Genomic DNA, 27,583 nt, shown 5'->3' with positions numbered 1-27,583 from the left:
TGTTAAGGTCTGGTCCTTTCTTACCTTGCTCTCTCCTTTGTGTTTTATAACATTCTTTGTTATTAAAGTTGGATACTTTTCTCTTTATTTTTTGTGTTTCTGGTATAGGTTTTTGGTTTGTGTTTACCATGTGATTTATATATGATGTTTTGCATATATAGCACAGTTATAATTTGATTAAAAAAATCAGATGAGAGAAAAGGAAAAATAACATGAAGGTTGTTGAATGTTAATCACCAACATGGACATACATTATAAGTACCACTGGTTTAGCAGCAATGATAAATACAACTAAAACCAGAAAATACTTTAAAAATTTTGATATGAAAACAAGTTGTTGTAATTGGGACCATGACTGTAGTACAATATCACTCAGTAAAGGAACCTGAATCTGACAGCATTAAATTCAGCATTTCAGCGATGATTTTATATTGAAAGATAGAAAGACACTATGACATTGTAGGCTCTATTACATTATTATGACATATGTGAGAAACTGTAATGGTTCCTTAATGATGGTTTATGACACCTACTGCATCTTCTCAAACTAAGTAACAGAACAGTCTACTTACTATAGCTACCTGAACTACGTGAAAATACATCCTGGTGAGATGGTTAAAAAAAAAAAAGTAACCATAGAAGTGGGGTTATTCTCATACTTCAGTGCTTGATTCACAGAATACCACAGAGTGGACAGCTAATCAATGAGCTATTCTTGGAGTGTGTGTGGCTTTTGCCCTGCCTTGAAGCACTTGCAAAAGCAGAAGGAAGCAGCAAAAATGGCAGAAAGAAGTTGTAGAGGTTAAAAGTAGCTAACTTCTAAAAACGATTTTTGGCAAAACATTTAACCTGTACATTATTTATGACCTTTTACTTATAATAATCCTGTAGGATATAGGTAGTTATCTACACCCATAGTTACCTAAGAGTGGGTTCTAGATGCCATGTGTTGCACATAAAATCTCTCCAGTCCACAGTAGTATAAGTGATGCTATCTTCTCTGTCTTTGTCAGAGGAATTATCCTCATGTATAATAATTGGACTTTTCTGTCCTGGTCGAGTAGATAAAATCCGAGGTGGAAAAATGGCTGTGATGAAAATAATACATTAATATTACAAATATATACCTTATAAATTTATTTTAAATCACTATATAAACACTAGTTGGCTCCATTTATCATTTTATTTATGAACTAACCAAAGCCTCATTTAATTAATTTCTTAAAAAGTAGTGTTTTAAAATATAGCTGTAAGTATTTCTTACTATTGGTATTACTGTTGGTATTTCTTAGAGAAAGACAATATCAAAGTTATTCTCTTACAAGTAAAATTACATGTAAATAGCATATGTTTTACACACATTTTGGTGCCTAAAACTAATGGTAAAGAATGAGATTTATTTGATGATTGAGGGTTTCCATAAGAAAGGCTATAGGTGGATAGACTTGTTTTTTATTAACAGCTTTAATGAAACACAATTCACTTATTTTGAAGTTGGTACAACTCAGTGGCTTTAAAATGTTGTTGGCTGTATATAGATTTGAATGGTGGTACTAACTTAGGAGCTTTTTAATGTAAGCAGCCCTTTCACTCTTCATAGTGAATAATCAAATAAATGTTTTATGAAAGACAGTCTTGAAATTGGCAATCATAAGTAATATATTTAAAATATAATCTGAGATGAAAATAGCTTTGATAGGATCTTTAATAAATACAGCATTTCTCCTGGGGATAGATTTTCAAGACACAATTTGGGCATAAAATAATTGATTAATTAGGTAAAATGCATATGTAGCTCTGGGTATAACTTTATTGTGAATAGCAGTAGGGGTAATAGGTGCATTGATAGGGAATGAGCCTAAGAATAAAGCTATATTATGACACTATATAAGAAAACAGATGTCTTCAGTTATGGCCTGCTCAGTTGGTCTGATTTTGTTTATTATTGGTGTTGGTTTCAGTGTTATAATTATCTTGATGTTCTAGAAAGATGCTGATTCCGGTCTAGTCTCACATGCTGCTAAGAATTCTCTCAGGGATATTTACACTTATTTTGGCCAAAACTTAACTGCTTTTCATTTTCAATAGCAAATATACTTACGGCTATTAAAAAGATTTCTATAATTGAAATTTCCTTGAAAAGCAATACTTTGTTACTGTAGGTCTCTTAATTCAAGTCCCCGGTCCCTCTTTTTTATTGAAATAATGTTTTGTAACAGTTTACATTAAAGAGACTTTCTTTCTTTTTTTAAGAAATACATACAACTAATGGCAAACCAAGACCAACACAATACATCATAAAATTACAGAGGTTTCATATAATACCTGAGGGAAAGAAATCCAGCAGGCTTTCATAACTAGGTAGACTAGAAAAGAATTCTACAATTACCAGTTTATCTAGAATGTTTTCCTCCACATTTAAGTTTAAATGTGAAGGCAGAGATAAAAACAAGAGGATTACCAGTGACTAATATATGTTAGTACAATATGTAAGATTGTATCTACTTATAATATTTATTTCCTATTGTTTGACTTCAATAATTTTACTTTAAGTTTCAACTAATGTCTCATAGATTTCTCTCAGCCATCAGTATTGGTTTTACTCTTACTGAATTTTTGGTACATCTAGATGGAATAGTAATGGAAGAGAGACTCAATTTATGCTATACGGTACCTTTGTACTTTCAACATGTTCTTTTGATAATCTTTCTGTTTTCTTCACTTACACATTTATCATGAGGCTATTTTGAAATATTATGATGACTTGAACAAATTATATCCATTTCAAGCAACCTAAAAAAAATCTTATCCCATTTTACCACTGTATATTCATATAGTTTTACAGTAATTGTTGAATGACTAAAGATCATATATTTGGAGAGCATTCCATATTATTATATTTCATACTACCTTACTCTTTTTAACAGCCTTAGAATTTTTCATTCCACTGTATGGGCAAACATTTAAGTTTCCAGTGAGCAAATCATTGTTAACTAGCTCCTAAAAACAAACCACCACCCACTGAGGTCTAAATAATTTGTTTGTAAAAAAGAAAATGCCTTCTGCATTTCAAAGAGATTTATTTTAGTTTTCTCAATTATGGATATAACTCATGCTACTTTATTATGTATTCTTTAGTCATTTCACTTTGACTAGTAATATTTAGGACAATCTACAAGGCCTGATAATGTACATAACTGCATTTTACAAAATATTTCCATATATAACATGATTCAGTGTGAGGGATAGAGTGCTGTGTACCTGGCAGTCATTCAGAAAGTCTGTCGTACAGTCTTACTGCTATTATTTATATTTATTTCATTTATTGATATTTGTAATTCATAGAGGAGACACATTCCACTCATTTTGTCATGAGACCAATAAAAATCCATAAAAGTGGGATTGACAGCTGGCTGCCTTTACTGAAGCTTGAAAGAAAAACAAAACAAAGCAAAACAAGGATATGCTACCCACCTTTTTCTTTTTCTTTAAGATAAGCCGACACTAAATCATGAAGAAACATGATAAGCTCAGCATCCATAGTCACACAAATGTGGTCAGTGAACTCTGTCACCACACTACATTCTACCTTTGGCTTCAGGTTGGCATCTGCAATGGCAAAGTTGTTTTACAGGAAAAGATTTAAAGAAGTAAGTTCCTTTCTCTTGCCACTAATAAGGGACATATGTAGGTCTGTGTAAAACATCCACTGTTTAAATGCAGCTATAGGGAAATAAGTAGTTTCTGTATGTGATTTACAGAATGGTGATGATTACTAAACATTTTTTAAGTATATGCCATTTGTTACTCACAAAAATCCCACGAATAAAGTCCAAATATTTATTTTACTGAGGAGTACAAGGCACAAAGTGATTAAATCACCAGAAATCATATACTTGGTAAGAAAATCAATCAGTTTGACCTAGAAAATCAATTGCTTTACATTACACTTGACCCTTGAACAACATAAGTTTGAACTCTACAAATCTACTTACATGCAGGTTTTTTTCAACAAATACATTGGAAAATATTTTGGAGATCTGTGGCAATTTGAAAAAACATTCTTTTTTTCTTTTTTCCAGTTTATTTTATTGTTGATGACAATATGTACTAATTGACTGTTTGTGTTACTGGTAAGGCTTTCAGTCAACTGTAAGCTATTAGTAGTTACGTTTTGGGGGAGTCAGAAGTTACATGTGGATTTCTCATTGCAGGAAGAGAGAGGGTTGGTGAAAGGATCTCTAATCCCTGCTATGTTCAAAGGTCAACTGTATGTCATCATTACAAAAACAGCCTGAGAGAGAACAGTAGTTTGAAGTTCCTTTAGAATTTTCTTAGAACTTTGGAAACTAAAGATTGTTTTTTCACGTACCCTGTAATGAAGGTTCTTGTGGTTCTTGAACGTGAATGGATTTAAATTCAAGCTGCATCCTCGGTAATGCAAAGATAGTCTCTGTTTCATGATTGTAGCTAGAACCTCCCCTGAATCCACTCAACAAACTAGAATTCTTTACTGTAGTGCTATTCTCAGTGTTATTAGCATCAACATTACGAAGTAGGTTTAGCTCTATGTGAATAATAATAAAGACAGTAAGAATCAATGTAAACAAAAAAGCATTGATAATTTTATAGCTTTAATGTCTCTATGATACGCAGAACTTTTACTATATTTGGAAAGTAAAGACACATTAAAAAAAATAGAGCCATATAAAGCTTTGGTCTTGGAAATAGTTATGTAACTATCAATGTATGTCTATCTGTATATTTAATTGGAGGGAAAATATTCATTTTTGAAAACAGTTCTATTTTATTCCCTATGTTCCAGTTTTATTTCAGTTCTATTTATAATAATTCCTTATTATACTTAAGTTGACACAAGTAACAATGGCAGTATATGAATCCCCGAACTGGTAGTGCAATTTCTCATAGGCTAAAATTATTTAGGCTCCACTTATATATATAATACATATACACACATATTTTTATATATATGTAATATATAAATAGTGACATATATCACTATTCTTAAGACCAAAGCTTAATAACATAAGTTTGGATAAATCCAACACATTTTGTTTTTTGTTTCATTAAGCTCAAAGTTCTCCATAGTCAACTTGCTTCACTCTAATAGAATTTATGATTAAATATGAACCTGACCTTGAAATCAGGTAAAAGTCCTGGTTTTCCCCAACATATGTACTATGGTTATACTATGTTTGCCTTAGAAAAATGCTAATAGCCCTTCCATAGTATTCCAGCCAAGAACTCCATCCCCCAAAATTTGTATCTGGAAGATAAAATAGTTAATACACGCATACTCTTCTTTGTTGTACCTTTTTAACAGTCCCTAATCTCTAGCGTTGCCGATTCCATAGTAAATATTTTCCATGTGGCCCATGTCATCATCTTTCCCATTTTTTAAAGGTCATTTTTAAGTAAAACATTCAAGTGTTAACATATCTTAATCTAGTCACCTTCCAATACAGATGGCATGATTGGTAAAAGCAGTACTATGAACTCTAACACAAAATAAGAATTTTTATGACATTATTATAAGACTGGTGAATCTAATCAAATGAAAAAGCTCATCAAAAGTGCTTTCCTTAAATATAGTCAAAATATTGTAACAACTTGGTATGGTGATAGCTGGTACCTAGAATTATCATGTATATAAATGTTGAATCACTGTGTTGTACACCTGAAACTAATGTAATACTGTGTCAACTACCCTTCAATAAAAAAAATAAAAAAGGTGAAGTGCTTTCCTTAAACTTATTACTTAATAGGAATATTATATATTTTATTTTATTCCAGTCTGAACCTTAAGTTTGTGGCATTGTGTTACTTAGTTGTATAAAACCTCCAGTGTTTAGTATTGCTATAAAAGTATTTTTCCAATTATAATAAAATAAATGTAATTTCATTTTTTTAAACAAATCTTACTTTGAATGTTTCCAGTTACACCTAAAATAATTTTAGTCAATGAAATGTTACAATATCAGGGTGGTGAGGTGTTAGTATTGTTACTTATGTCAGCAGGAGTAAAATGAAATTTTGTTCAACTAAAGAAATGAAAATTCCTTCTCCATTTAAATTCTAAACACAGTCATAAGAGCCCCAAATACAGAAAACAAAGCAAATCTCTCCAAGGAATCAAACATCGAACCTTCGTTCCTTGTGGCTGTAACATAATTGAACCATTCTTTCACACTTGCTACTCCATGGGGTGGATTTTCATGGCGACGCCTTGTTATCTTGGTTATTGTTGCCATAGGACTTTCCAAAGCACCACATGGTTTGGTAACCATAGTATTATGGCCTAGATGAAAATCCAAAGTTTGTACAATATATGTAGAATGATCACTGGAGCCTAGAGGGAAAAAAATGTGTTAATGTAACAAGCTATATTTAGATGCAAGAAAATGGTTGTGGCCCTATAGCAACAGATTTAGCTAAGTCATACATAGATAGGGAAGGTTTTAAGATTGAGTACATAAGTAAGAAAACATAAAATATAATTTTTCTTCTAGTTGTAATTGGGTTTATCTCCAGTAAGATGAAGAGTATCAACCATTTTTTCCTTTATCATTACGCTGAAATCACTGAGTAGAAAATTAAAGGTAAAAGGAACTGGGTTAATCACAGTCTTGACTGGCAAATAATCTCCTTACACTACCATTATGTTTCCTCTCTTCATGTTTTTACAAGACATATTCACAGTAACTATTATGATGACTTCTGCCAGCCACAGCTGCAAACTTTAACTGCCTTAAGTAAGAAACAGAGTAAGATGGCAAGTTCAGAAACAAGTCCCTTAACATGTCCCAGACTTTACAGATACTGACTCATTGGCAGTGAGCTCCTTGACATGGCAGATACATGTTAACAAATTGTGATGGACTTCACACATAAGAAAAACAGACAAATGATAGGAGAAAGGAAAATTACTTTGTCATTTATAATCATTTCAGAAGATAAGAAAGAGTAAAAGCTGGAAATGTGTCATTTTACCATCTTCCCAGATTTTCTGAGCTTCAGTCCAAAAAGCAATATTTGGTTCTTCTAAGTGAAAAAGAGCCCACGATTTAGAACGGAAATTTGGGCCATGAAAACAAGCTAAGGTCATATGATTTCCATGTAAGCTCATTGATCCTCCAAACTGCATTCCGTCTTCTGGTAATGGAATCTGGAATAAGGATATGTGGCATCCTGATACCACCTTCAGTACTCCAGGCCAGTGTCGATGGTGAGCTGCGTCAAGCACTGCAAGAAAACCAAAAACCTCTTATCCCGCAGTGCCTCAAAACATCCTGAATGGCAGGGGGAAGGCAGCAGCTGGCTACTTTCTGTAGGACGTGACTCAGGCCAGGGCTGAAAACAAACACGTGGTTAACGTCAATCAGAAGCTAATGAAGAGACAGTCTGGGAAAAGATGCTGCGTAAGGATGGATAAACTATGGAAAATCGTAATTTGTTAATAATTATACATTTCTGTAAGGATTAATGATTTACAAAGTGCTTACATGAAATTTTATACTATTCTCATAATAACTCTGTAAATTATATATTTCATCTAGACTCTTTTCAATGAAGAAAAAACAGGGTTAAGTGAACCAATGACTAGAAGACTCAGAAATCAAATGCAGATTTCCTGATTTTAAGTACTGTTTTTTTCCTTTATGCCCTTGCTACTCAAAAGTGAGGTCTGAGGACCCACAGCATCCACATCCCCTAGGAGCTTATTGGAAATAGACTCTTAAGTCCACCCTCATACCTGCTGAATCAGAATCTCCATTTCATAAGATCTCCAGGTGTGTCAGATGCATATCAAAGTTCAAGAAGCACTAATCAAAAATACAATTCATATTTATATTTCTCACTCAGTCCAATAATTTATATTTCCCATTTTTTTAGCTGTTTTACACAACTCATTCCAGACCCAACGAAAGATCATCCACTGAATTTAGCTGGCATGTCTCTTTAGTTCCCTTTAATCTAAAACAATTCCCTAAGCCAGTTTGTTTTCTAGGGCAAGGGCTTTTCTGAAGACTCCAGGCCATGCATTTTTGGGAACATTTCTCATTTGTATATCTCTGCTCCCAATTCTTATTTAAAGGAAACACAGACTAGAGGAACAAGATAAATGAAACCACAAAGAAGCAGCTGAAAACAATTAGAGAAGGTAGGGCAGTTCTGCAGGACAGTGGGCCAAGTCTCTTCAGCAAGTCAGGTCTTCAAAAAAGCACTATGCTGAATTAAGGGAGAGTAAAAAAAACAAAACCAGATTTTACCTGTGTTCTTAAAGTGGATATACTGGTTTGGACAAACCAGTTGTAAGAATAATTAGGTCAGTTGTGGAATGTGGTCAGAAGGTTAGAGAAGTACATAATTAGCAAAATGGAATGTTGGATATTGTTGACTGGGAAGGTTACAAGACAGTATGAACAATGTTTTGGTTAAAAGTACATAAAAGTATATAGGTGCATAGAAAAGTACCTGAAAGTACATGTTCTGTGGTGTTTGCAGTCATGATTTTTGGGTGTAATGTGCTGTTTTATTTTTTGCTTGCATGCATTTTCTAGTGTTTTTTTTTTATGCACAGTACTTCTGCGATTATAAAAAGTCACTAAAAATTATCCTGATTCTGACTACTTTTGACCACTTTTACCTCTGTTACTCTAGTTAAAGCCACCATCACTTGTTGCCTGGACTTTTACAATGGCTTCCTTACAATAGTAATAATGGTTATTAATACCATGGTCTCCTTACTTCCAATCTTAACACCTATGATCTAGTCTTCATACAGCAGCCAAAGTGATGCTTGAAAAAGTAAATCAATATGAAATCTGTTCACAACTCCAACAGCTGCTGATCTTATTAAAAATCTTGTCTGTGGCCTCTCTCTCTGAATTCACATCCAGCCTTTTCTGGCTCGCTCACTGTTTCACTACAGTGCCCATCTTAATGATCCCCAGACAAGCCAAGTTTCTTCCTACAGTAGGAGCCTTGAACCCTTCAGTGGCCCCCTATGGCCAGAGCTCTCTTCTCCAAGAGCTCGGCCTAGATCTGTCACTTGAGAAAAGACTTCCCTGACCAACCTTTCTAACACAGCTACCATCACGTGCCATCTATCTTTAGCTCCTTCCCCTGCTCTGCTCCTTTTCTCAGTACCTCTTTCTACCAGAAATTGAGTAAATTAATGATGAGCTGTCTCCCCCAACAGAATGTAAGCTTCATGTGGGTAGAAACTTTGTCTACTAGTGGATCTCTTGTGTCTGAAACAGTGTGTAAAAATATGATTGATACCTAATAAATTTTGCTGATTGAATTACTAAGTGAAAATAATAATCTGCCTGATATAACATAGCTAATAAATCCAAATCCATTCTGATTCCATAGCACGTGCTCTAAATAAGGCCATGGTATTGTAAAAATTAGTATGCAAAAGCATGGAGCAGGTATGGTTATAGATCAGTTGTGGCAGGGGGAGGAGAAAATAAAATAGATGATAACTTTCCAAATGATGGCTTCTTATTCCACCAGAGAGAAGGAAATCAGGAAGAGCATATGGACCACTTTGTAAATATGGCACACAGATATTATTTTGAATTAAGACTGTAACAGATGATAGCTGTTGAAAGATAAAGCATATATAAAGACTTAGTTCTAATTCTTACATTGTTCTTGTGAACTTCTCTCTAGGTTATTAGTCATTGTCTTAGGTGGAAGATAAGGAACTGGTCCCCAGGTAGACAGAGCTCGTTTGCTGGTATCAAACTGTTGTGTGAAAAATTCCTGGAGTTTCATTCCTATTTTTATCAGGTCTGGTGTGGTTGATCTTGATATCATTACTTGGAAAATATCCCATTTCAAATCTCCATGGACAAAAATTTCACTAAAGCATAAAACAGAGTCTTTATCATATATTTTATAGAAGACAGTTAAAAAGTACATGAAAAATTATGTCCCCCACCTAGCTTTTCATCTCAGATTAACTGCATAATAACATGATTTTATAAGAAAAATGAATTATATTTTCTGAGTGATAGAAAATATATTAACGGCAGTTGTGTGAAATGTATAAGAAGTAGTATTTTACTAAATACCTTTTGTCAGTCATGCTTGAATCCAGCGTGTTATATAGATTTACTTTCCATTCATCCTGAAGCTTGAGGTCAGCATTACTGAAGATACCCATGAGGATGCTTGAGCCCATGTAATCCACACGAGCTTCTGTAGAACCCATCGTAATCTGAATTTTGTGACTGGGTTGCTGACTTGGATGTTCAGAAATATGAGCTAAAATAGAAATAATCATTACTTTTCATAGAAATGCATAATGGGAAAAACTCATCTGAGTCAATTTTCAAAAACATTTTTTCAATTGTAAAACTTCAACATACCAACCATCTCCAGAGCATTGACATCTATGGTCCCTCCAACTACTCCTCCTTTAGAATCTAACTGTGATCTTCCCAGGCCGACAGACATGCTTATCTCTCGATCTCTATTACTTCCTACTGACAAACGGCCCTGGCTCTTCAAACCACTAGTTGTCCAACTAAAATAAAAAAAAGGGTTATTAATTAGACATATGGCTTCTAATGTCATGAACTAAAATGGGAGTAATTCGAGTTCAAAAAAGTTTGACAATGAAACAATTTCTTATAAAAACTGTGGTAAATATTTAATATTAACACCGATGATGAAGCTTTCTTCTTAGCAAGAAAATTATTTTCCTTGTACTTTTCTCTTTTTAGAACATATGTTACATTACTTTATATTACAGTATCTCTAGGATTAAGCTATTTTCAGGATAAAGGAATTTATATCTTTTATCTACTGTCTTCATTGTTTCAAACATTTCAGCATAAAATAATGTTTTGAATATGTCACAAGTAATGATTAAATAGATTCTCTTTGTATCTGAACAGCTTACGTTGTATTTCCCATTACATTACTCATGTTCATTTGAACGTTTAACTGCTTCAGGTTGATAGCAAACACGACAAGTGTTTCCCATGGGGTCCCTTGTTGGCTTGCTGCTTTGTTTGATTTGTTAAAAGGAGTTGATGTTTTTGAGAGTGAATCTAAAAAATAGAAAAATCAAATGCACATTCACATAGATGGCTCAGCCAAGTTCAAAGCAAAAACAACTCTTATCACTATGATCCATGATATTCTTGTATTAAAACCTAACATTTTATAGCTGTCATGCCTCTAAAATAATAATTACCATCTGTCAAATCTTTAGGGAGTGCTGGCAGCCTTAATTCTTGAAAGCTTATAAATTCCTATATCACCTCCAATTTATATGAGGAAACTCTGATGTGCATGAGATACAGATCATTCATTACCCTGGGATTTTCTTAAACAAAGGAGAGAGTCTTGAGTTGCTGCTGCCAAACAGAGGACTTGAAGGCAGGGACCTTTTCTGAAATGCAGATGCCAGTTGGGGTTCACATCCTTATATTCTTATGGACTCAGTGTATATATTGAATACTCATTTGCTCAATATATTCTAATCTTACCTGTGACATGAACTACATCATTCACTTTTGTATGTTCAGCCACCAGGAAGTGCTGAGCACATAAAAAGAGTTCAAAAACACTGACTGAATAAAAGAATTAATAAATACAAAGATTAATTTTTTCATATCAAAGACCTTTTATAACATTGTAGGTTTGTTTTACTTCTAAAACTAACTACCATGTGGAGTACACTAACAACATGCCTCTCTCCCTTTCCCTTTTCCAAGCTACTAGCCATCCAGCTGTCTCTTCTGCTGGAAAATACCTTGAAGTGTTTGTTTCTTTGGGGGGATATTTTACCCTATTGTCCCTAAAAACCTGCAGGAGTATGCCTCCCTGAACTTGGGGCAGAGCTCTGGTAGTAACTAAGATTTTTTTGTCTTGGGGGTCATCAGAGGGCTACTGATTACAAAGAGAGCGGTGTTACCTCTTCGGGGAACTGAAGAATCAGAAACACTCCTTGATCTTACGGAAGCTGGGGATTTTAGGCTCTGTGCTGCTGTCCCTGGTGACATGGTGCTGTTTGTCACATGCTCATTGAACACATTAGGTGACTGTGGCATGTGGGTGAAGGAGGCTGACTGACTAGGTTGCTCCCAGGTCCTGCAGTAAGCTTTTCTTGATGATTCAGGGGAAAGGTGTTGGTTTACCCCTTCAATGGAATCAGGTGTCCCGGGACCGGATGCTAATTAGAAAAGTAGAAAACAAAAAACAAAATTGACGTGGTAAAATTACAATGTTATAAAATAATAAACTTCACCACTCCACCGTTTCTAATCACACTATACATTCCTTCTAGTTCTCTGTTTGACAACTGTACAGCAATCGACATTTTGGAAAATATATTCTGGCATGTTATTTTACTTAATTCTCACAGAAACTCCACGAGAAAGGCAGGACAGGTACTTTGTTCCCATTTTACAGATGAGGGAATAGACCCAGACCCTAGATTTCTAATATCTTCTACTGTATGATGCTCATGCTATCTTTCACTTACACAGTATGATACTACAACAATACCTAAGTCCAAGAGAAAAAAATACAGGCAATACGGTCCCCAATATTTTGTTTTCTATGTTTAACTAACCATGATTCACTTGGATGGCTAAATGTATTTCTGCATTTCCAGATTGTGTATTACAGAATAAAATCAGATGAATGTAATCCTGAGAGGACAGGTTTTTGTGATCCTTCATGCTAACGTAACCCTCCCACCCTCCAGTGGTTAGCACATTAGAGGGGATCCGTGGGCACTTGTTGAATGAGTGAGTGAATTGCATGGTATAACTTAATCAAGTAAGATGAAGTTTGTGTTATGAATCATAGATTCTAGTTACTATTGTAACCAAAATTTAAAGCAACCCAAATATAATTAGCTTATAATAACAAGCTTACTTGGCAAATTTATAGTTTGGTCTCCAAGGAATAGGCGTCTTGCAATACTTCTTCTATACCAGGCTCTTGGAAATGCCAGAATTTCACTGAGTCGACGCATATCATATTTAAAGGAAGCAGATCCTATGTCACAAACAGCTGATAACATAGATAAATGAAGTTTGTTAGATGTCTAAAACCTTTAGTAAGTTTCACATGGTAGGTGTGACATATTACACAAGTGAATTATGTTACAATTCACTAAATATCAAAATAAGTTACATAGTATGATCAGTAAGTGCTAACATGGTCCTTCCACAATGGTAAAAATAGCACATTCTAACACTATTAGTTCCATTTCCTTTTTGAGGTGAAGACAAGATGGGTTTCTGTGACCACTTTATCATGAAATTCTCAGAGAGGTTCTAAAGAACAGTCTTCTCGATAGCTTTCAACTTTAATACAGGGCTCTTCTCAAAGACAGCAAAGGAATCATCAGAGTCAGTTGGGATACAAACTTCCTCAAAAGTGTCTGCAAACTGAACAGCAGTGTGGCAAGAGCTACGATCTTCCTTTCAGACAAGGAGCACTGACTTGTGAGTCTGAAAGCTCCCTGCTGGCCACCTCCTAGAGCTCCTCTCTGCGCCCTGCCGCTCCTGCTTCACGGGCTCTCTTGTCCACAGCTCCCAGAGGATTTACACCTCAGTGTCTCCCGAATCTAAAGTTCTGCTTCAGCCTGAATCCATATCCAACAGCCCATCAGCCCATTGCCTACCAGATCCTTCCACCTAAATGTTTCTATACACACTTGTCTATTTTTTAAGTTTATAACCTTACTGTCTCTCAGTCACCTAAGCTGAAAATTTGAGGCATCCTTGTCTCCATTGCTGTTCCTCATATAACTTGTCCTCAAACTTCTGTATCCTCTTACATTTCTCTTGAAACCATTCCCTTTTCTCCTGTTTTACTATCACAATTCAGGCCTTCATCCCCTATTGCTAGGTCATTTCAATAATCCCCTCAAGTATCTTTCACGCTACCATCAACATTCTTTAGAAAACACCAATCTGAGGCATCACTGTTTCTTTTTTTAAAAAAGTAAACAGATGTTTATCTTATTTTGTTTAGTTTAATTGGGAACTCATGCCAGGCACTCTGCTAGGTGATGGAGAGTGCAGGCATGAATGAGGCAAGATTTTATCAGTAGACAAATAAATGACAGTGCAATGTGATGAATGCTATAATGGAGGTTTATATAAAGAGGAGGAAACAAATTCTGTTTTATATGAGAGATCAGAAAGGTCTTCACAAACGAAATATTTGTTTAACACACATACAATGTTGTTTAATCTTTTCGTGGTAAGAATACCTAACATGAGCTCTACCCTCTTTCTTAATAGATTTTTAAGTTAAGTATTGTCATTGTTAGGGACCATATTCTCATACTGTTTCTTGGAAACCTCTCGTGGCTTCTCACTGCCCAAAGGGTCAGAACCCTATTCTTTAGCCTGGTGTGCCAGTGCTCTCACGAGCTCATTCCAGTCTGTTTTATCAGTTTTACCCCTAGCCAAGTCTACTCTCCTACTGGCCCTACCTACTTTGTACAACTAATGAAATGTCAAGTTATACCTATGCTTCAACCTCAGTGAACCAAAGTACGATACAAAAGCATACTTTTTGATGTTTCTGTGACATTAAATACCATGTTGCTATAACCAAGAATATTCCTACATAATTTTGAACATCTGGCCCAAATATAATTTCCTTTGTGAACTCTGATCTCTCATATAAAACAGAATTTGTTTCTTCCTCTTTATATAAACCTTCATTATAGCATTTATCACACTGTATTGCCATTTATCTATCTACTTACAAAACCATGCCTCATTCATACCTACACCCTCAATCACCTAGCAGAGTGCCTGGCACAAGTTCGCCATAAAATACAGGCTCAACATATATATGGTGAATGAATGGGTTGAGTGTCTTACTGTATTTGTTCAACTAATAATTTTTAAAGTTTCATGCACATAGTACTCTGAATTTTTCAAAATATTCCACATGCATTTAATTTTAAATGCTTGTACCACAATGTAAAGAAAATGTGCAAATGATCTGCCCAGTTATACAGCTACATATAAACAGTGATACACATGCACACACCTCAAGATCTTCTGATACTAAGTAAAAAGTTTTTAACACTCATCCCTCTTTAGTGTTTTAAGAATTTACAATTAGAAAATCAAAAAGTTAGAAATTCTACCAATTCACGTTAGAGAAGTAAAGAAAAACTTTCAGTGACTAATTAGACATATTTTGGCCTTTGTACAACGTTTTATGTATTTATCTAGAAATCGTATTTCTAACACTGATTGCTTAGACTGAGATAGTACACTAAGCTGGATGTTTATTCTTCTCCCTTAAATCAATTTATCAGTAAAATGTATTTAATATTTAAATGCCATTAAAAAGGAGGCCCTTATTTAATTCTGGAAAACATTGTAATTAAAGAGCTATAAAATTGAATACCAGATATATTTATTAGTGTAGTGTCCATTTTGCTTGCAGACTTGCTTACAGACTGACTTTCAAAAAATGATGCACCTCCTGACCGCCGTATCCGAGACAAACTCACTTTTACAAACTCAAGGTTTATACTAAGTGAGTCTTTTCGACCAGTGACTGAAGTGGGTTCTTCATCCACATTCCCTTTCAAAAAACAAACAGACACGTATGTATGTATATACATGTATACACACACACAATCTTGTTATGTGAAATTATCCAATAAATAGGCACTTTAAAATACCAGTGAAATTTAAGTTCACTAACTAGTAAGTCTCATTTTAAATTAACAAACATGTACACACTTAAAAAATTTACTATTTGTGGCATATAATTTCTTATACAAATAGACAGTGATTTAGTAAAACATTTGAACAGGTAAGTTACATAAGTATTCTTTCACATCCAAAGAGATTATTGTGCTGTGTATATCACTTACAAAATATTATGAGTTTTTAAATTCTTGTATAGTTAATTACTAAATATTTATTTTGTTTTTCTACTTACTATGTAGAGACAGAATACATATTAAGAGGAAAAAATTTAAAAGTTTCTGATCTTGTTTCATATCCATTATTAAAGGTATCATGATTTCTGAAAAGATCAAGCCTTGAAAAGATGATATAAATTTGGGAGATGCAAATGTGCTAAGTATACCTAATCCTCCTGATCCAGGCGTGAGGCCAGAAACAGCAGTTTTTTGTTTCCCTGCTCCATATGGATGAAATACATAAAGGGAAAAGTCTGACATGCATGCAGTGAAGCTCAGACCAGATGAACTGCTGCTGGAACTGGTCAGATCGGACTGACTACTACTATGTCGACTTCTTCCCAGAGGGCTGCCTAATCCTGATGAACCTACAGTGAACACAAGAAATCCAAAATATTTGTAAGCCATAAAAAAATTTAAAAGCCTGTCACTAATACATTCTCAAAGAATCAAAAGTGGCTTGAAAATAAAATGCAAATAACTGATCAATAGATTTAAATCCTTGAAATCAAAATGAGAAAAAAAGACGTACTTTCCAATTAACGTATTCTGTAAACCAAGGTTGAATACTCTGTTCATCTTTTAAACAATTATTTATACACACAATTGGCCAACTCCATGATGTCCTGTTTCAATTCTCCTTTGCTCTACTTTCAGCAAAGGGGGAGAATACACACACTGTTAAAAAAACAGATCATACAGCTGACGTTCACATTTCAGGAGGAAAGAGTAGAAATGGATCAAGGTACACAAATGTGGAGTTAAAGATGTCTTTCTTTTATGGAGCCAAGTATCCTCACAGGCAATGTCTGCCATGGGTAGATAAGGAAATTCCAAACAGGCTTTAAACATAAAAAATATGAGACCATCTGGATAGAGCATTGTATGATTTTACTGATGATTCCAAACTAGGTATGTCCAGACCAGACCTCCTTTGTATTCACATTGCAATGGGGCACTTGACATCATACTAGAATGGGTCACAGGCCTTTAAAGTGTACCCTTTACAAAACTGAACTCTTGATCTTTTCCCCTAATTTGCTTTTCTTCCAGTGTTTCCCATCTCAGTAAGTGATACTTACAAGCAAAAGCTCAGCCATGCCACTTAAGACTGTTTTACTTCTATTTCTAAGAACATATATCAAAGTCTGCCCATTTCCCATCTCTCTATTGTTATTCTAGTCTGAGGAGATACTGATTCTGGACTGCTGAAATGGCCAACTTCTTGACCTGCTTCTTTCCACTCTTGTTTTCCAATCAGATGCCACATTGCTACTAGACTAGTGTTGAGAATCACGTCCACTTCCTTACTTAACCTTTCAGTGGTTTCCCCACATTATCTGGCTCTTCCCTATCTTTCTCATGCCAGTCTAACCTTTGTTCACCGTGCTCACATTACACTAGATTTTTCTTTTTGTTTTTCACAGTTGCCAACTCTTTGCTGCTTCATGGATTTTGTATTCTCTACCTGGAGCGTCCCTTCTTCCAACTATCTGCTTGGCTAACTCATACTCACATACTTCATGTTTCCACTTAAAATATGCTTGTTTGCTGATTATCTGTTTCTCCAAACCCAGTTTAAGTTCCACATTAGCAGAGACCATGTCTGTTAGCCAAGTTCACTACTGTATACCCAAGCTCTAGCACTGACCTAGACCTCAGGAAAGTTTAAATGAAAGGATAGATATTGTCATGACCTACACTTACTACACATTTATTTCACTATCATTCCTTCTTGCATGCTTTATGATGATAAAATGAGGGATGCTGTTTCATTATTTTTATTTTCTAACGAATCAAAATGTGGGCATAAAAAATAGCTGCTCATTTTATATTCTTTACACTACATAAACCTAGCATAGTACCTGTGTACCGCTATAATAATTTGTGTTAATAATTTGTGACATTTTGTCATTAAGAGAAAAGTGAACATCCCAACAGAAAAATGGGCATGGACATATTTATCTTCCTCCCTCAAATGGCCAATAAAGTGATACACTAGAAATTAATAAAATCCCATCTTAGTCCATCACATTAACAATTAAAAATAAACTTAAAGCACGACATTGGAAAGAGTACAGTGAACTTGTGTCCATAAACACTGGTGAAGATGCAGAAACCTAGAGAGTAAAACATACCAAACACCTTAAAAATGTTCACACTCTCTGAATCAGGAATTCCACATCTAAGAATTTATCCTAAGGATGTTTAAGAGGATGTATACACAAATATATTCATCTCAATATTATTTACAAAATAAATAAAAGCCCAGGGAGTCTCAAACATATTATCAAAATGATAAAATATCATGCAGTTTTAGAGATGAATTATTTAAGAATTGGGAAAACATATTTAAAATTTTTTTTGAAGTTACATAGCAGAAAACATCATATTTCAATTCTGCCTAAGAAAAGGACTGTATCTACAGAAATGCTGTAGAGTAGGGACACCACTGTTTTCATTTTTTAGTATTTTCTGTTTTCTATATTTTCTATGAGGAATATATTAATTTTATAATCAGAAAAATATGTTTTCATGTTTTCAAAAACCAACATTACCACTCCAATATTTTGTTGACTACAATACAATTCTAGCAGCAACATTTTGGAGCTAAGTGCAAGACAGTGGGCGACCACATCAGCAAAAATTTTATTTCCAAAATACCAACTTTCTGTTTTCCTACTCTGTTGTGAAAACTTTCAAGGATCCACAGAACAAAGCAAATGTTTTGCTTTAACCATTTCTCCAGTGTCTTCCCATATGCCAAATGTCCCCTGGAGGCAACCCCCACACCCATTAAGAACCACTGTTTTAATGATAGTTCTCTTGTCAATTCTCCTATCAATTTCCATGCATTCTAGTCTCTTCCTTTCAAAGTGTTCAAATAAAATCTTTATCATTTGTATTTGTAATCTCTTATCTTTAGGGCAGAAATGACCCTGAGCCTAATAGGGTGAACAGTGACAATTCCATCAGGAAATCATCAGTTCTGTTTCAAAAACAAAACCTTTCCTAGAAAGGACATTTGAGTTAGGAAACAAATTTTACCATTATAAAAACATATATATATACACACACTACTTGATACAATTTTAATTCAATATGATAAAAAAAATCCTTGCAACATTACATTTAATTTACAGATTGCCCGCAAATGTAAAAAAACACCAGCATAAAACATTCAAAAGTATGTGAACATATTATATAACAGTTACTTCACAGTGTTTGTAGTATATACATTTAAGCCAACAAAAAAAAATGCTATGAACTGGTGTTGGCAAAACTGGACAGTTACATGCAAGAGAATGAAACTGGATTATTGTCTAACCCCATACACAAAAGTAAACTCAAAATGGATCAAAGACCTGAATGTAAATCATGAAACCATAAAACTCTTGGAGATAACATAGGCAAAGATCTCTTGAATATTAACATGAGCACCTTTTTCCTGAATGCATCTCCTTGGGCAAGGGAAACAAAATAAAAAATAAACAAATGGGACTACATCATGCTAAAAAGCTTCTGTACAGCAAAGGACACCATCAGCAGAACAGAAAGGCATCCTACAGTATGGGAAAATATATTTGTAAATGACATATCTGACAAGGGGTTAACATCCAAAATATAATAAAGAACTCACGTGCCTCAATACCCAAAAAGCAAATAACCTGATTAAAATATGGGTGGAGGATACGAACAGACAATTCTCCAAACAAAGAAGAAATTCAGATGGCCAACAGGCACATGAAAAGATGCTCCACATCACTAATTATCAGGGAAATGCAAATTAAAATCACAATGAGATATCACCTCACACCAGTTAGAATGGCCAACACAGAAAGAATAAGAACAACAAATGCTGGTGAGGATGTGGAAAAAGGGGAACCCTCCTACACTGTTGGTGGGAATGTAAACTAGTTCAACCATGGAAAGCAGTATGGAAGTTCTTCAAAAAACTAAAAATAGAAATACCATTTGACCCAGAAATTCCACTCCTAGGAATTTACCCTAAGAATTCAGGAGCCCAGTTTGAAAAAGACATATGCACCCCTATGTTTATCACAGCACTATTTACAATAGCCAAGAAAAGGAAGCAACCAAAGTGTCCATCAGTAGATGAATGGATAAAGAAGATGTGGTCCATATACACAATGGAATACTATTCAGCCATAAGAAAACAGATCCTACCATTTGCAACAAAATGGATGGAGTTAGAGGGTATTATGCTCAGTGAAATAAGCCAGACAGAGAAAGACAAGTACCAAATGATTTCACTCATCTGTGGAGCATAAGAACAAAGCAAAAACTGAAGGAACTAAACAGCAGCAGACTCCCAGAACCCAAGAATGGACTAACAGTTGCCAAAGGGAAAGGGACTTGGGCAGGTGGGGGTAAGTGACGGAGAAGGGGAATAAGGGGCATTACGATTAGCACACATAACGTAGGGGGGTGCACACAGGGAAGACAGTATAGCACAGAGAAGACAAGTAGTGACTCTATAGCATCTTACTATAATGGACAGTGACTGTAATGGGGTATGTGGTGGGGACTTGATAATGGGGGGAATCTAGTAACCACAATCTTGCTCATATATTAATGATTCCAAAATAAAAAATAAATGCTACCCAACTGCTGTTTACTTGTAACAAAATATACTCAAAACTTTTATCTACCGCAGTGTTTTTCTATACTCTAATTCTCAAGTATTCTCCTTTTCCAAAATTTATTTATTTAGAAATACATACTAACTGCTGTTATAAATGTTTATTTCAAAATAGTATTTGGCTTTATACCAGTGGAATAAAAGAATGTTTCCGCACCTGGTATTCCAGTTTTGCTTGCAGAGACCTTTGTTCCACTCTGAGTAGCACTACCTCCAGGGGATAAAGTCTCTGCAGGATAAGTAGTTCCTAAAGTCTCGAGTTCCCCTCGGTTTGAAGAAAACACCAAGTCCAGGGATGGCAGCTTTAGCATGCATTCTACTCTGGATACTGGTAAACAGCTAAACTTGATCTGTGAGGGCTAGAAAGTGCAGAAAGCCAAAAAAACATTTCTAGGAACTAGATGGTTAAATTTCATATTGGATTCCAAAAATTACATTTAATTTCCATTTCAGACTGCATATATCAAATTATTTGATATTTAAAAGGATTGTGTTTAATGTTCTAGTTTTTCAGATATGATTAACAGTAACCAAAATGTATTAACAAAATGGTATTTTTTAAAAATTGTGAATATTTCAGGAGTTACCTCTGAGTGATACTTAGACATTTACATAATTCAGACTGTTAAAAATGTTCACATTACACGTGTTCATAATCAAGTCTTCTAAAGGAAGTAACTTCCATTATCCTATATTTTAAAAAGGCTATTGTATAAAGTTTGATGAACTCTCAAGCCCTCACTCACTCCATTGTTTTCCTCAGATCTTCAAAAAAGCTAGTGCAAAATTCTGGAAGATGAAACTGAAGCTGTTTTGGCCACAGTGCTATTGTAGAAAATAGTTTGAACAGATGACCATTAGCACTCCTTTTATTCTTGAGATTATGAGATTTTAATTGAGGGTAAATTAAACTCTGAAGTTTGCATACAAGTAGTTTTCAAATCCTCCTTAACGAACGAACTCAACCAGATGCCATTATATACTCCAAAAGGTCATTGACAGGACTGCATTTTAGAATAAAATGTTAAATAAAAACTGCATAACTCTTAGCAAAAACCTAACAAAGGCACTACAGTGGTTTTATATCTCAATTATATTTCGTATCTGCCCAAAGAGGATTGTAATGGCAAGAAATACAGGTGCCATGATAAAAAAGGCATGAAATGATAAAAAAAAAAAAGAGGGTTATAACATATTTTCACTTAAGCTACAAAAGTGAAAGATCCAAATTTTGAAAGGCAAAAGATGTATGAACTTTCTCAGTGAAAAGCAAATACATAAAGTTGTAAAAATACTTCCAGAGGTTCAGGCAACCTCTAAGCCATCGTGGATGTACTAAAGATGCATAAACCAGACTTAACCTTTCAGGGAAATAATGTTGGAAATGTTCAAATAAACCTAAGGAAAACATTTTTCTTTAAAACACAGAGGAATAAATGAAGTCCATCACCTGAACTCGTACATAAACCACGACATCTACAGGGAAGGAAGAGTATGCAGATGTTGAAGATGATACTAATGATGTTGTGGATTCTTCCATAGGATCTGGTATTTCAAAATGTCCCATGTCTTCATCTTGTGAGCTGACAGCTGTTAAAATAGTTTTAAGTTTTATTTTTAGGGCATTTATTAAAAGGTCCTTTTCTTTTATGCTAGTATTGAGACTGGGGTTATGAACACACAGAAACATCTGCTTCTGTAGCCCACTGTTCTACACATCTTTCCCTATTCAAACCTCTTCCTCATTTCTCCAAACTCCAATTCCCCTGCTGCTACACCAAATGCTGTACAAAGGAAACAGTTTTCAAGCTTTTTGTCCTGAAGAAGTGTCTAGTCTAGGAGACAGGCTAATGTAGGACTTGACGATGTTAATTTTGTCATTAATGAGCTGAGGCCGTCGGAAAATTATATGACCTCACTAAGCCTTAGTTTCTGTTTGTAAATGAGAACTAGATAAACTCTCAAGCTGTTTTTCAGTTCATAACTCTTTTATATTTATCATAGAATATATCACATAATACATAATAGCATTAAGAAACCCTTCTAAGTAATAGGACCCCAAAATATATGAGTGGGAAGTAAGCAAATAAGGGCAATACTTACTTGTATAATTCCTTTCAATTGGTGTAATTGGGATAGTTTCCAGGGCCTTTTCCAGAAAGTCTAATAGGCAGGGACTTATAACCATTTCTTCTGGCAATGACTGAAGTGCTACCCAGGCATATAACTTGGCTGTTTTCACTCCTCCACTCCCTTTTCCTTTGGCTAGAACATTTACAGAAGTGAGGTGAATTTAATAAACAGTTCCCATAAAACATATGATAATTTTATAAGAAATTAGAATTATATAACCATTTGATCAGCTGAAGCACATTACACTTAAAACCATACAAGAATGTAATAAAAATAGCAAGTTGACAGAAATGTTCTATTAATGTTAGAACACAAAGATGATTAATGATGTATATAATACAATAGTACAGTTATTCCTACTTGCTCTAGCTCACAAATTTTAGTTCAATTTTCCAAGTTTATATTTTGCTTAGTCTCATTTAGCATTATTTTATCCACTTAAGAAGATAGAACTTTGACAACATTTTGTGGCAAGTGAGGAAAAACATCACTGTCTTCAGACTTTCCTATGTTCTTACTGTTTTTTGCTTGCATGTACTTATAATGCTTCCCTACATAGGTTGCCATCTCTCTTTCCTTCTACATATCAGTAGAATGAGGATAATAGTTAAGACTTAGCTACCTTCAGCTTAGGTTGCCAACTCCAACATATATTAGTTCTATAAACTCAGAAAATAAATTGAACTTCTATGAGCCTTATCTTTCCTCATTTGTAAAACAGGGATAATATGGACAAAGATGTGCCTTGCCCATTGAAAAGTGACATAAAAGTATTAGGTGTTATTAATTATGATTCCTGGCTGTTTTGAAGATTTATGTATCGAGCTCCATTTCCCAAATGAAAATTTCTCAAATAATTGTCATCCAGTTTGATATTCCCTTTTTTGGAAATTCTACTATATTAGTAAGGTATGTGTGTGGTATGTGTGTGGCCAGACTCCAAAATAGCTTCCAGTGGCTCTTGCCTCCTGGCATTCATGCCTTGTGGAGTTTCCTTCCACACTGAATAGGGCTGACCTATATAATCAGTAAGATACTGTGAATGTGTATGTGACTTCTGAGGCTGAGTCACAAAAGACATAGCAGCTTCTGCTATGTTCTCTTTCGGATCACTCCTTTTAAAGGGAATCAGATGCCATGTCGTGAAGACACTAAGCGGCTCAGTGGAGAGGCCCATGCAGGGAGGAGCTAAAGCACCAGATTGCTAGCCAGGTGAATGGGACGTGACAGAAGCAGATTGTCCAGATCCCATCAAGCATTCAAATGACTGCAGTCCTAGCCAACATCTTGACTGCAACTTCATTCAAGACTGTGAAATTAGATCCACCTGCCAAACTGCTCCTGAATTTCTGATCCACAGAAACTCTTTGAGGTATATGCCACCAAGTGAAGGGTAGTTAGCTATGTAGTAACAGATAAATAGTAACTCTGCCTATGCCCAAGGTGTTCTGTCTTAAATTTGTAAGTTTGATGCATCCATCTAGATTATAAGTTCCCCAACGTGAACTATGTAAAACTTTTTCTAAATATACATAGATCTAAAAAACTTAACTACTTAATATATTAAATTTATTTTAACTGATATTCTAAGGTATTATCAGTTTGAAAAACAGCCAAAAGTAGTTGGCCCACACTTCCATATACGAATATTATGCAGTCATCATTGATGAGTCTATGTCCTTTTTTCCTTAAATATGTAAATTTGAAAGTCTCAATAGAGCAAGTAGGTGATGACTAAAAATTAAGTTATGGAAAAATTAAAAATAAAGTATATCCTTAAATACCTGAGGGAATAGGTGGGGGTTGGGGAGGAAGTAAGGTGTTAGTCTTGCTCTGGACAGTGCAAGGTAAAGGAGGAGAAGGAGGAGACGCTGCGCTGTCTTTCATACCATACAGCCTGGATTCTTTAGAGAGCGTTCTCGGCAAGGAAGAGCCCCTGGAGGCATGAGGTGATTCAGTCTTTAGAGTCTTGGAATTGTAGTGCAACTGTATTGAAACAAATGAACTTTCAAAAGTACAATTATGCAGGAGAGGAAAATCCAGAAATATAGAAAATGTACTAGAAAAAACACTGGTCCAAGAGTCAGAACCCAGTTCCAGTTTTTACAACTTAGCACTGAGATCGTAGCAAATTTATCATTCTTTTTCATTTTTAAAGCTAAAAAGTCATCCCAGGTAATATTTAAAGTTCTTTCTAGCTTAACATTGTAGAAATCTATAATTCTACAATCTAAACGATACTTGTTTCACAAAGTTGCAGTAGGCAAGTTTTAGCAAATATGTCTTATCAATGTATTAAAAAAAGAAAATTAACCTCTGCCAAAATTTTGTGGCAAAGCTATATAAAAGAAGTGGCAACCTGCAATTTAGATGTTTCTATGTTCACAATGTGGTTATATTAGAGAAGAATGTTGGAAAGTTTCCTTTTAACATAATCAGCAAAGGTAGAACATGTACGACAGAAAAGAAACATTACTACTAGTAATCAAATCTCTTGTCCTAGACATTAGGTTTTTACCTTTACATCAACTCCGGGGATGTAAAATACTGTTGTTTCTAAGTCACTGGGCTTTGTCTGTAGAGATGATGGCACTTTCTTGCCAGTCATTAAATGGGTGGTAGAAGCATAATTAGTTTGAAACTTCTTCTTCTTTGAAGGAGAATCTTGATCTAAACTCCTGGAACTTCTATCACAACTCCTATAAATAGAAAAAGATTTTATCTTTTTAAAAAAGGACATTTATCTCCCTTTCTTCTGCTTAAAGTAAAGCTTTTATTTATGTAGTAAACAGAACGTAATCCTTCATTAATAAAGTTGAAAAAGTAAAGCTCATCCGTGTCTCTAGCTAACCTGGTTGATGCCTTGCATGGGTAATGTTCATGCCGTATGCCCCATAATTCCATAGGGCGGCTACCTTCCTTTTTCCCCATTTCCAGTTCTTTCACATGAACATATCAGATTGAAGCAAATGAAATTGTCCTTTATATAGGTAAAAACAGCCGAATATCAGCAATTTATTATGGATTATGGTCTAACCAAAAATAAAATAACACTCTTTTTATCATTACTATTACATTTGTAAGAACCTAATGTTTAGAGTACCTTTTTATCTTCTCTTTGTATACAAGCCTCATTAGACAGACCATTTAAAAATCTTTTATCATGAAAAATTTCAAACATATCAAAAGTAAACAGATCCATCTCCCAGCTTCAGATTTTTGTCCTACTTGTTTTATCTACATTTCCACCCACTCCCTACCTATCCATTCAGTTATTTTTATTACTATTATCAGTAGTATTTTCTTATACTTTTTTTTAGATTAGGAAGGAAAAGCAAAACAAGATTTAAAGAAAAAGTAACATAACCTTAAGCCTATTTATACCACCATTTTTTTTAAAGAAGAAAATATGAGTTTAATGATTACATACTAACAAGGACATTCAATATGTTAACAATGAAATTCAACAGTGTTTACATAGTACAGGTGGTGTGATTTTTAAGATATAAAATATTAACTTCCTAACTACTCTATCGAAAGCACCTAAATGTTGATGCTGCCTTTTACTACTTGCATTTATTACCTGTAGACCTTCTAGCACGTCAGCAAGAAGTGTAGTGTTCTTTTCACTCCTTAGATGAGGAGGAAGATGAGATCAGAGGGGTTAAGTTACTAGCTTTTTGTCCACAGCTGGTAAGTGCAGAAGTCTTTCCAACATGGGATCACCTGACCCCACAATCTCAAAGCCTATGTTCTTCCTACCACATCTTGCTTCAAGTAGAAAGAACACTAGTCTGGAGGTCAGGAAACCTGGGTTTGAATCCAAATTGTGCAATTTAGTAGCTTTTGGACTCCAAGCATAGTATTAGACAATGGTGAGCCTCAGTTTCCTCATATGAAATCTAAATAATATGATCTACCTTATACATTTTCTACAAAGACTGATAAAATATTAATGTATGTGCCTGCTACATTTTAGTTTGGGAGTAATGTTATTGATCTTTGAAGCCTGTGGCTCTTGTGAGTCCTTGAAAATGCAAATGCAATTGCAGCTATGGATGACAACCCGTTTCCACTGCCTTTTATTCTTCCATATAGAATAAATTCCATGAAGCATCTCTTATATTGTAGGGTTATAGAGAAGTCTGTTATCCATATTGGAAAAGAGTTTAAAACTCTTTTTCTCAGTGTTTGCTTGAAGTTATAGTATCAAATGGTTCAAAATTGCCATCTTGGACCAGTGGTTACAAACACAACTTTCTGATCAAATGGAGATATTAGAATAATAATGGAGAGAGGAAGCAGGTTATCTCTTTGTAGTAAAGATTATGCACATCTACTTCTTTCAACTTCTTGGATTGATTATACCATGCATGAATTATGAACGTTGATGTCAGATTTGTAGATATTTAATAGGATTTTTGATTTAAATATAGTTTTACTTTAAAAGAAATTGAATACAAGTCCATTTCCATTTCCTGTATATTTACTCTCAATAGTAGACCCTATTAATAGCATCCTGAGAATCTATACCAACTTTATTTTACATTTAACTTTTCCAAACTGCCAGATAAATATAAGCAGCACTGTGCTTAATCCAGTGTCTTTAGTAAGACTTATCACCCTCGAGTCAACCTGATAAATTACAGCTGTATATATATATATATATATATTTACACATATATATATGTTTTTTTTCATCTTTTTTAAAGCTCCCCTTCCCTAATATTCTTCTGAAATTCCTATTGTCAAGATCACCAAGCCTTCATGTTATCCACTCCCATGGATACTTCTCTTTTCTCATTTTCCAGAGCTCCTGGTTATGG

General features: G+C 34.6%; 1 protein-coding gene across 1 annotated transcript in view; it reads right to left on the bottom strand.

Annotated features, from left to right (window-relative positions):
- The window catches only part of LOC118928599 (bridge-like lipid transfer protein family member 1), a 179,059-nt gene that overhangs the window by 4,969 nt on the left and 146,507 nt on the right, over positions 1–27,583 (bottom strand). Inside the window, 18 exon segments of the mRNA XM_057503269.1 lie at positions 923–1,088; positions 3,475–3,609; positions 4,373–4,567; positions 6,167–6,370; positions 7,012–7,263; positions 9,678–9,895; positions 10,107–10,299; positions 10,404–10,561; positions 10,940–11,090; positions 11,960–12,217; positions 12,928–13,065; positions 15,436–15,615; positions 16,129–16,329; positions 20,782–20,983; positions 22,075–22,214; positions 22,728–22,889; positions 24,542–24,743; positions 25,276–25,456. Coding sequence (XP_057359252.1) covers positions 923–1,088; positions 3,475–3,609; positions 4,373–4,567; positions 6,167–6,370; positions 7,012–7,263; positions 9,678–9,895; positions 10,107–10,299; positions 10,404–10,561; positions 10,940–11,090; positions 11,960–12,217; positions 12,928–13,065; positions 15,436–15,615; positions 16,129–16,329; positions 20,782–20,983; positions 22,075–22,214; positions 22,728–22,889; positions 24,542–24,743; positions 25,276–25,456 — 3,336 coding nt within the window.

The sequence above is a fragment of the Manis pentadactyla genome, chromosome 5, assembly GCF_030020395.1.
Source record: "Manis pentadactyla isolate mManPen7 chromosome 5, mManPen7.hap1, whole genome shotgun sequence".
Classification (NCBI taxonomy): domain Eukaryota; kingdom Metazoa; phylum Chordata; class Mammalia; order Pholidota; family Manidae; genus Manis; species Manis pentadactyla.
Note: the sequence above shows the minus strand (reverse complement) of the source record. Positions and strands in the feature narration are given on the sequence as shown.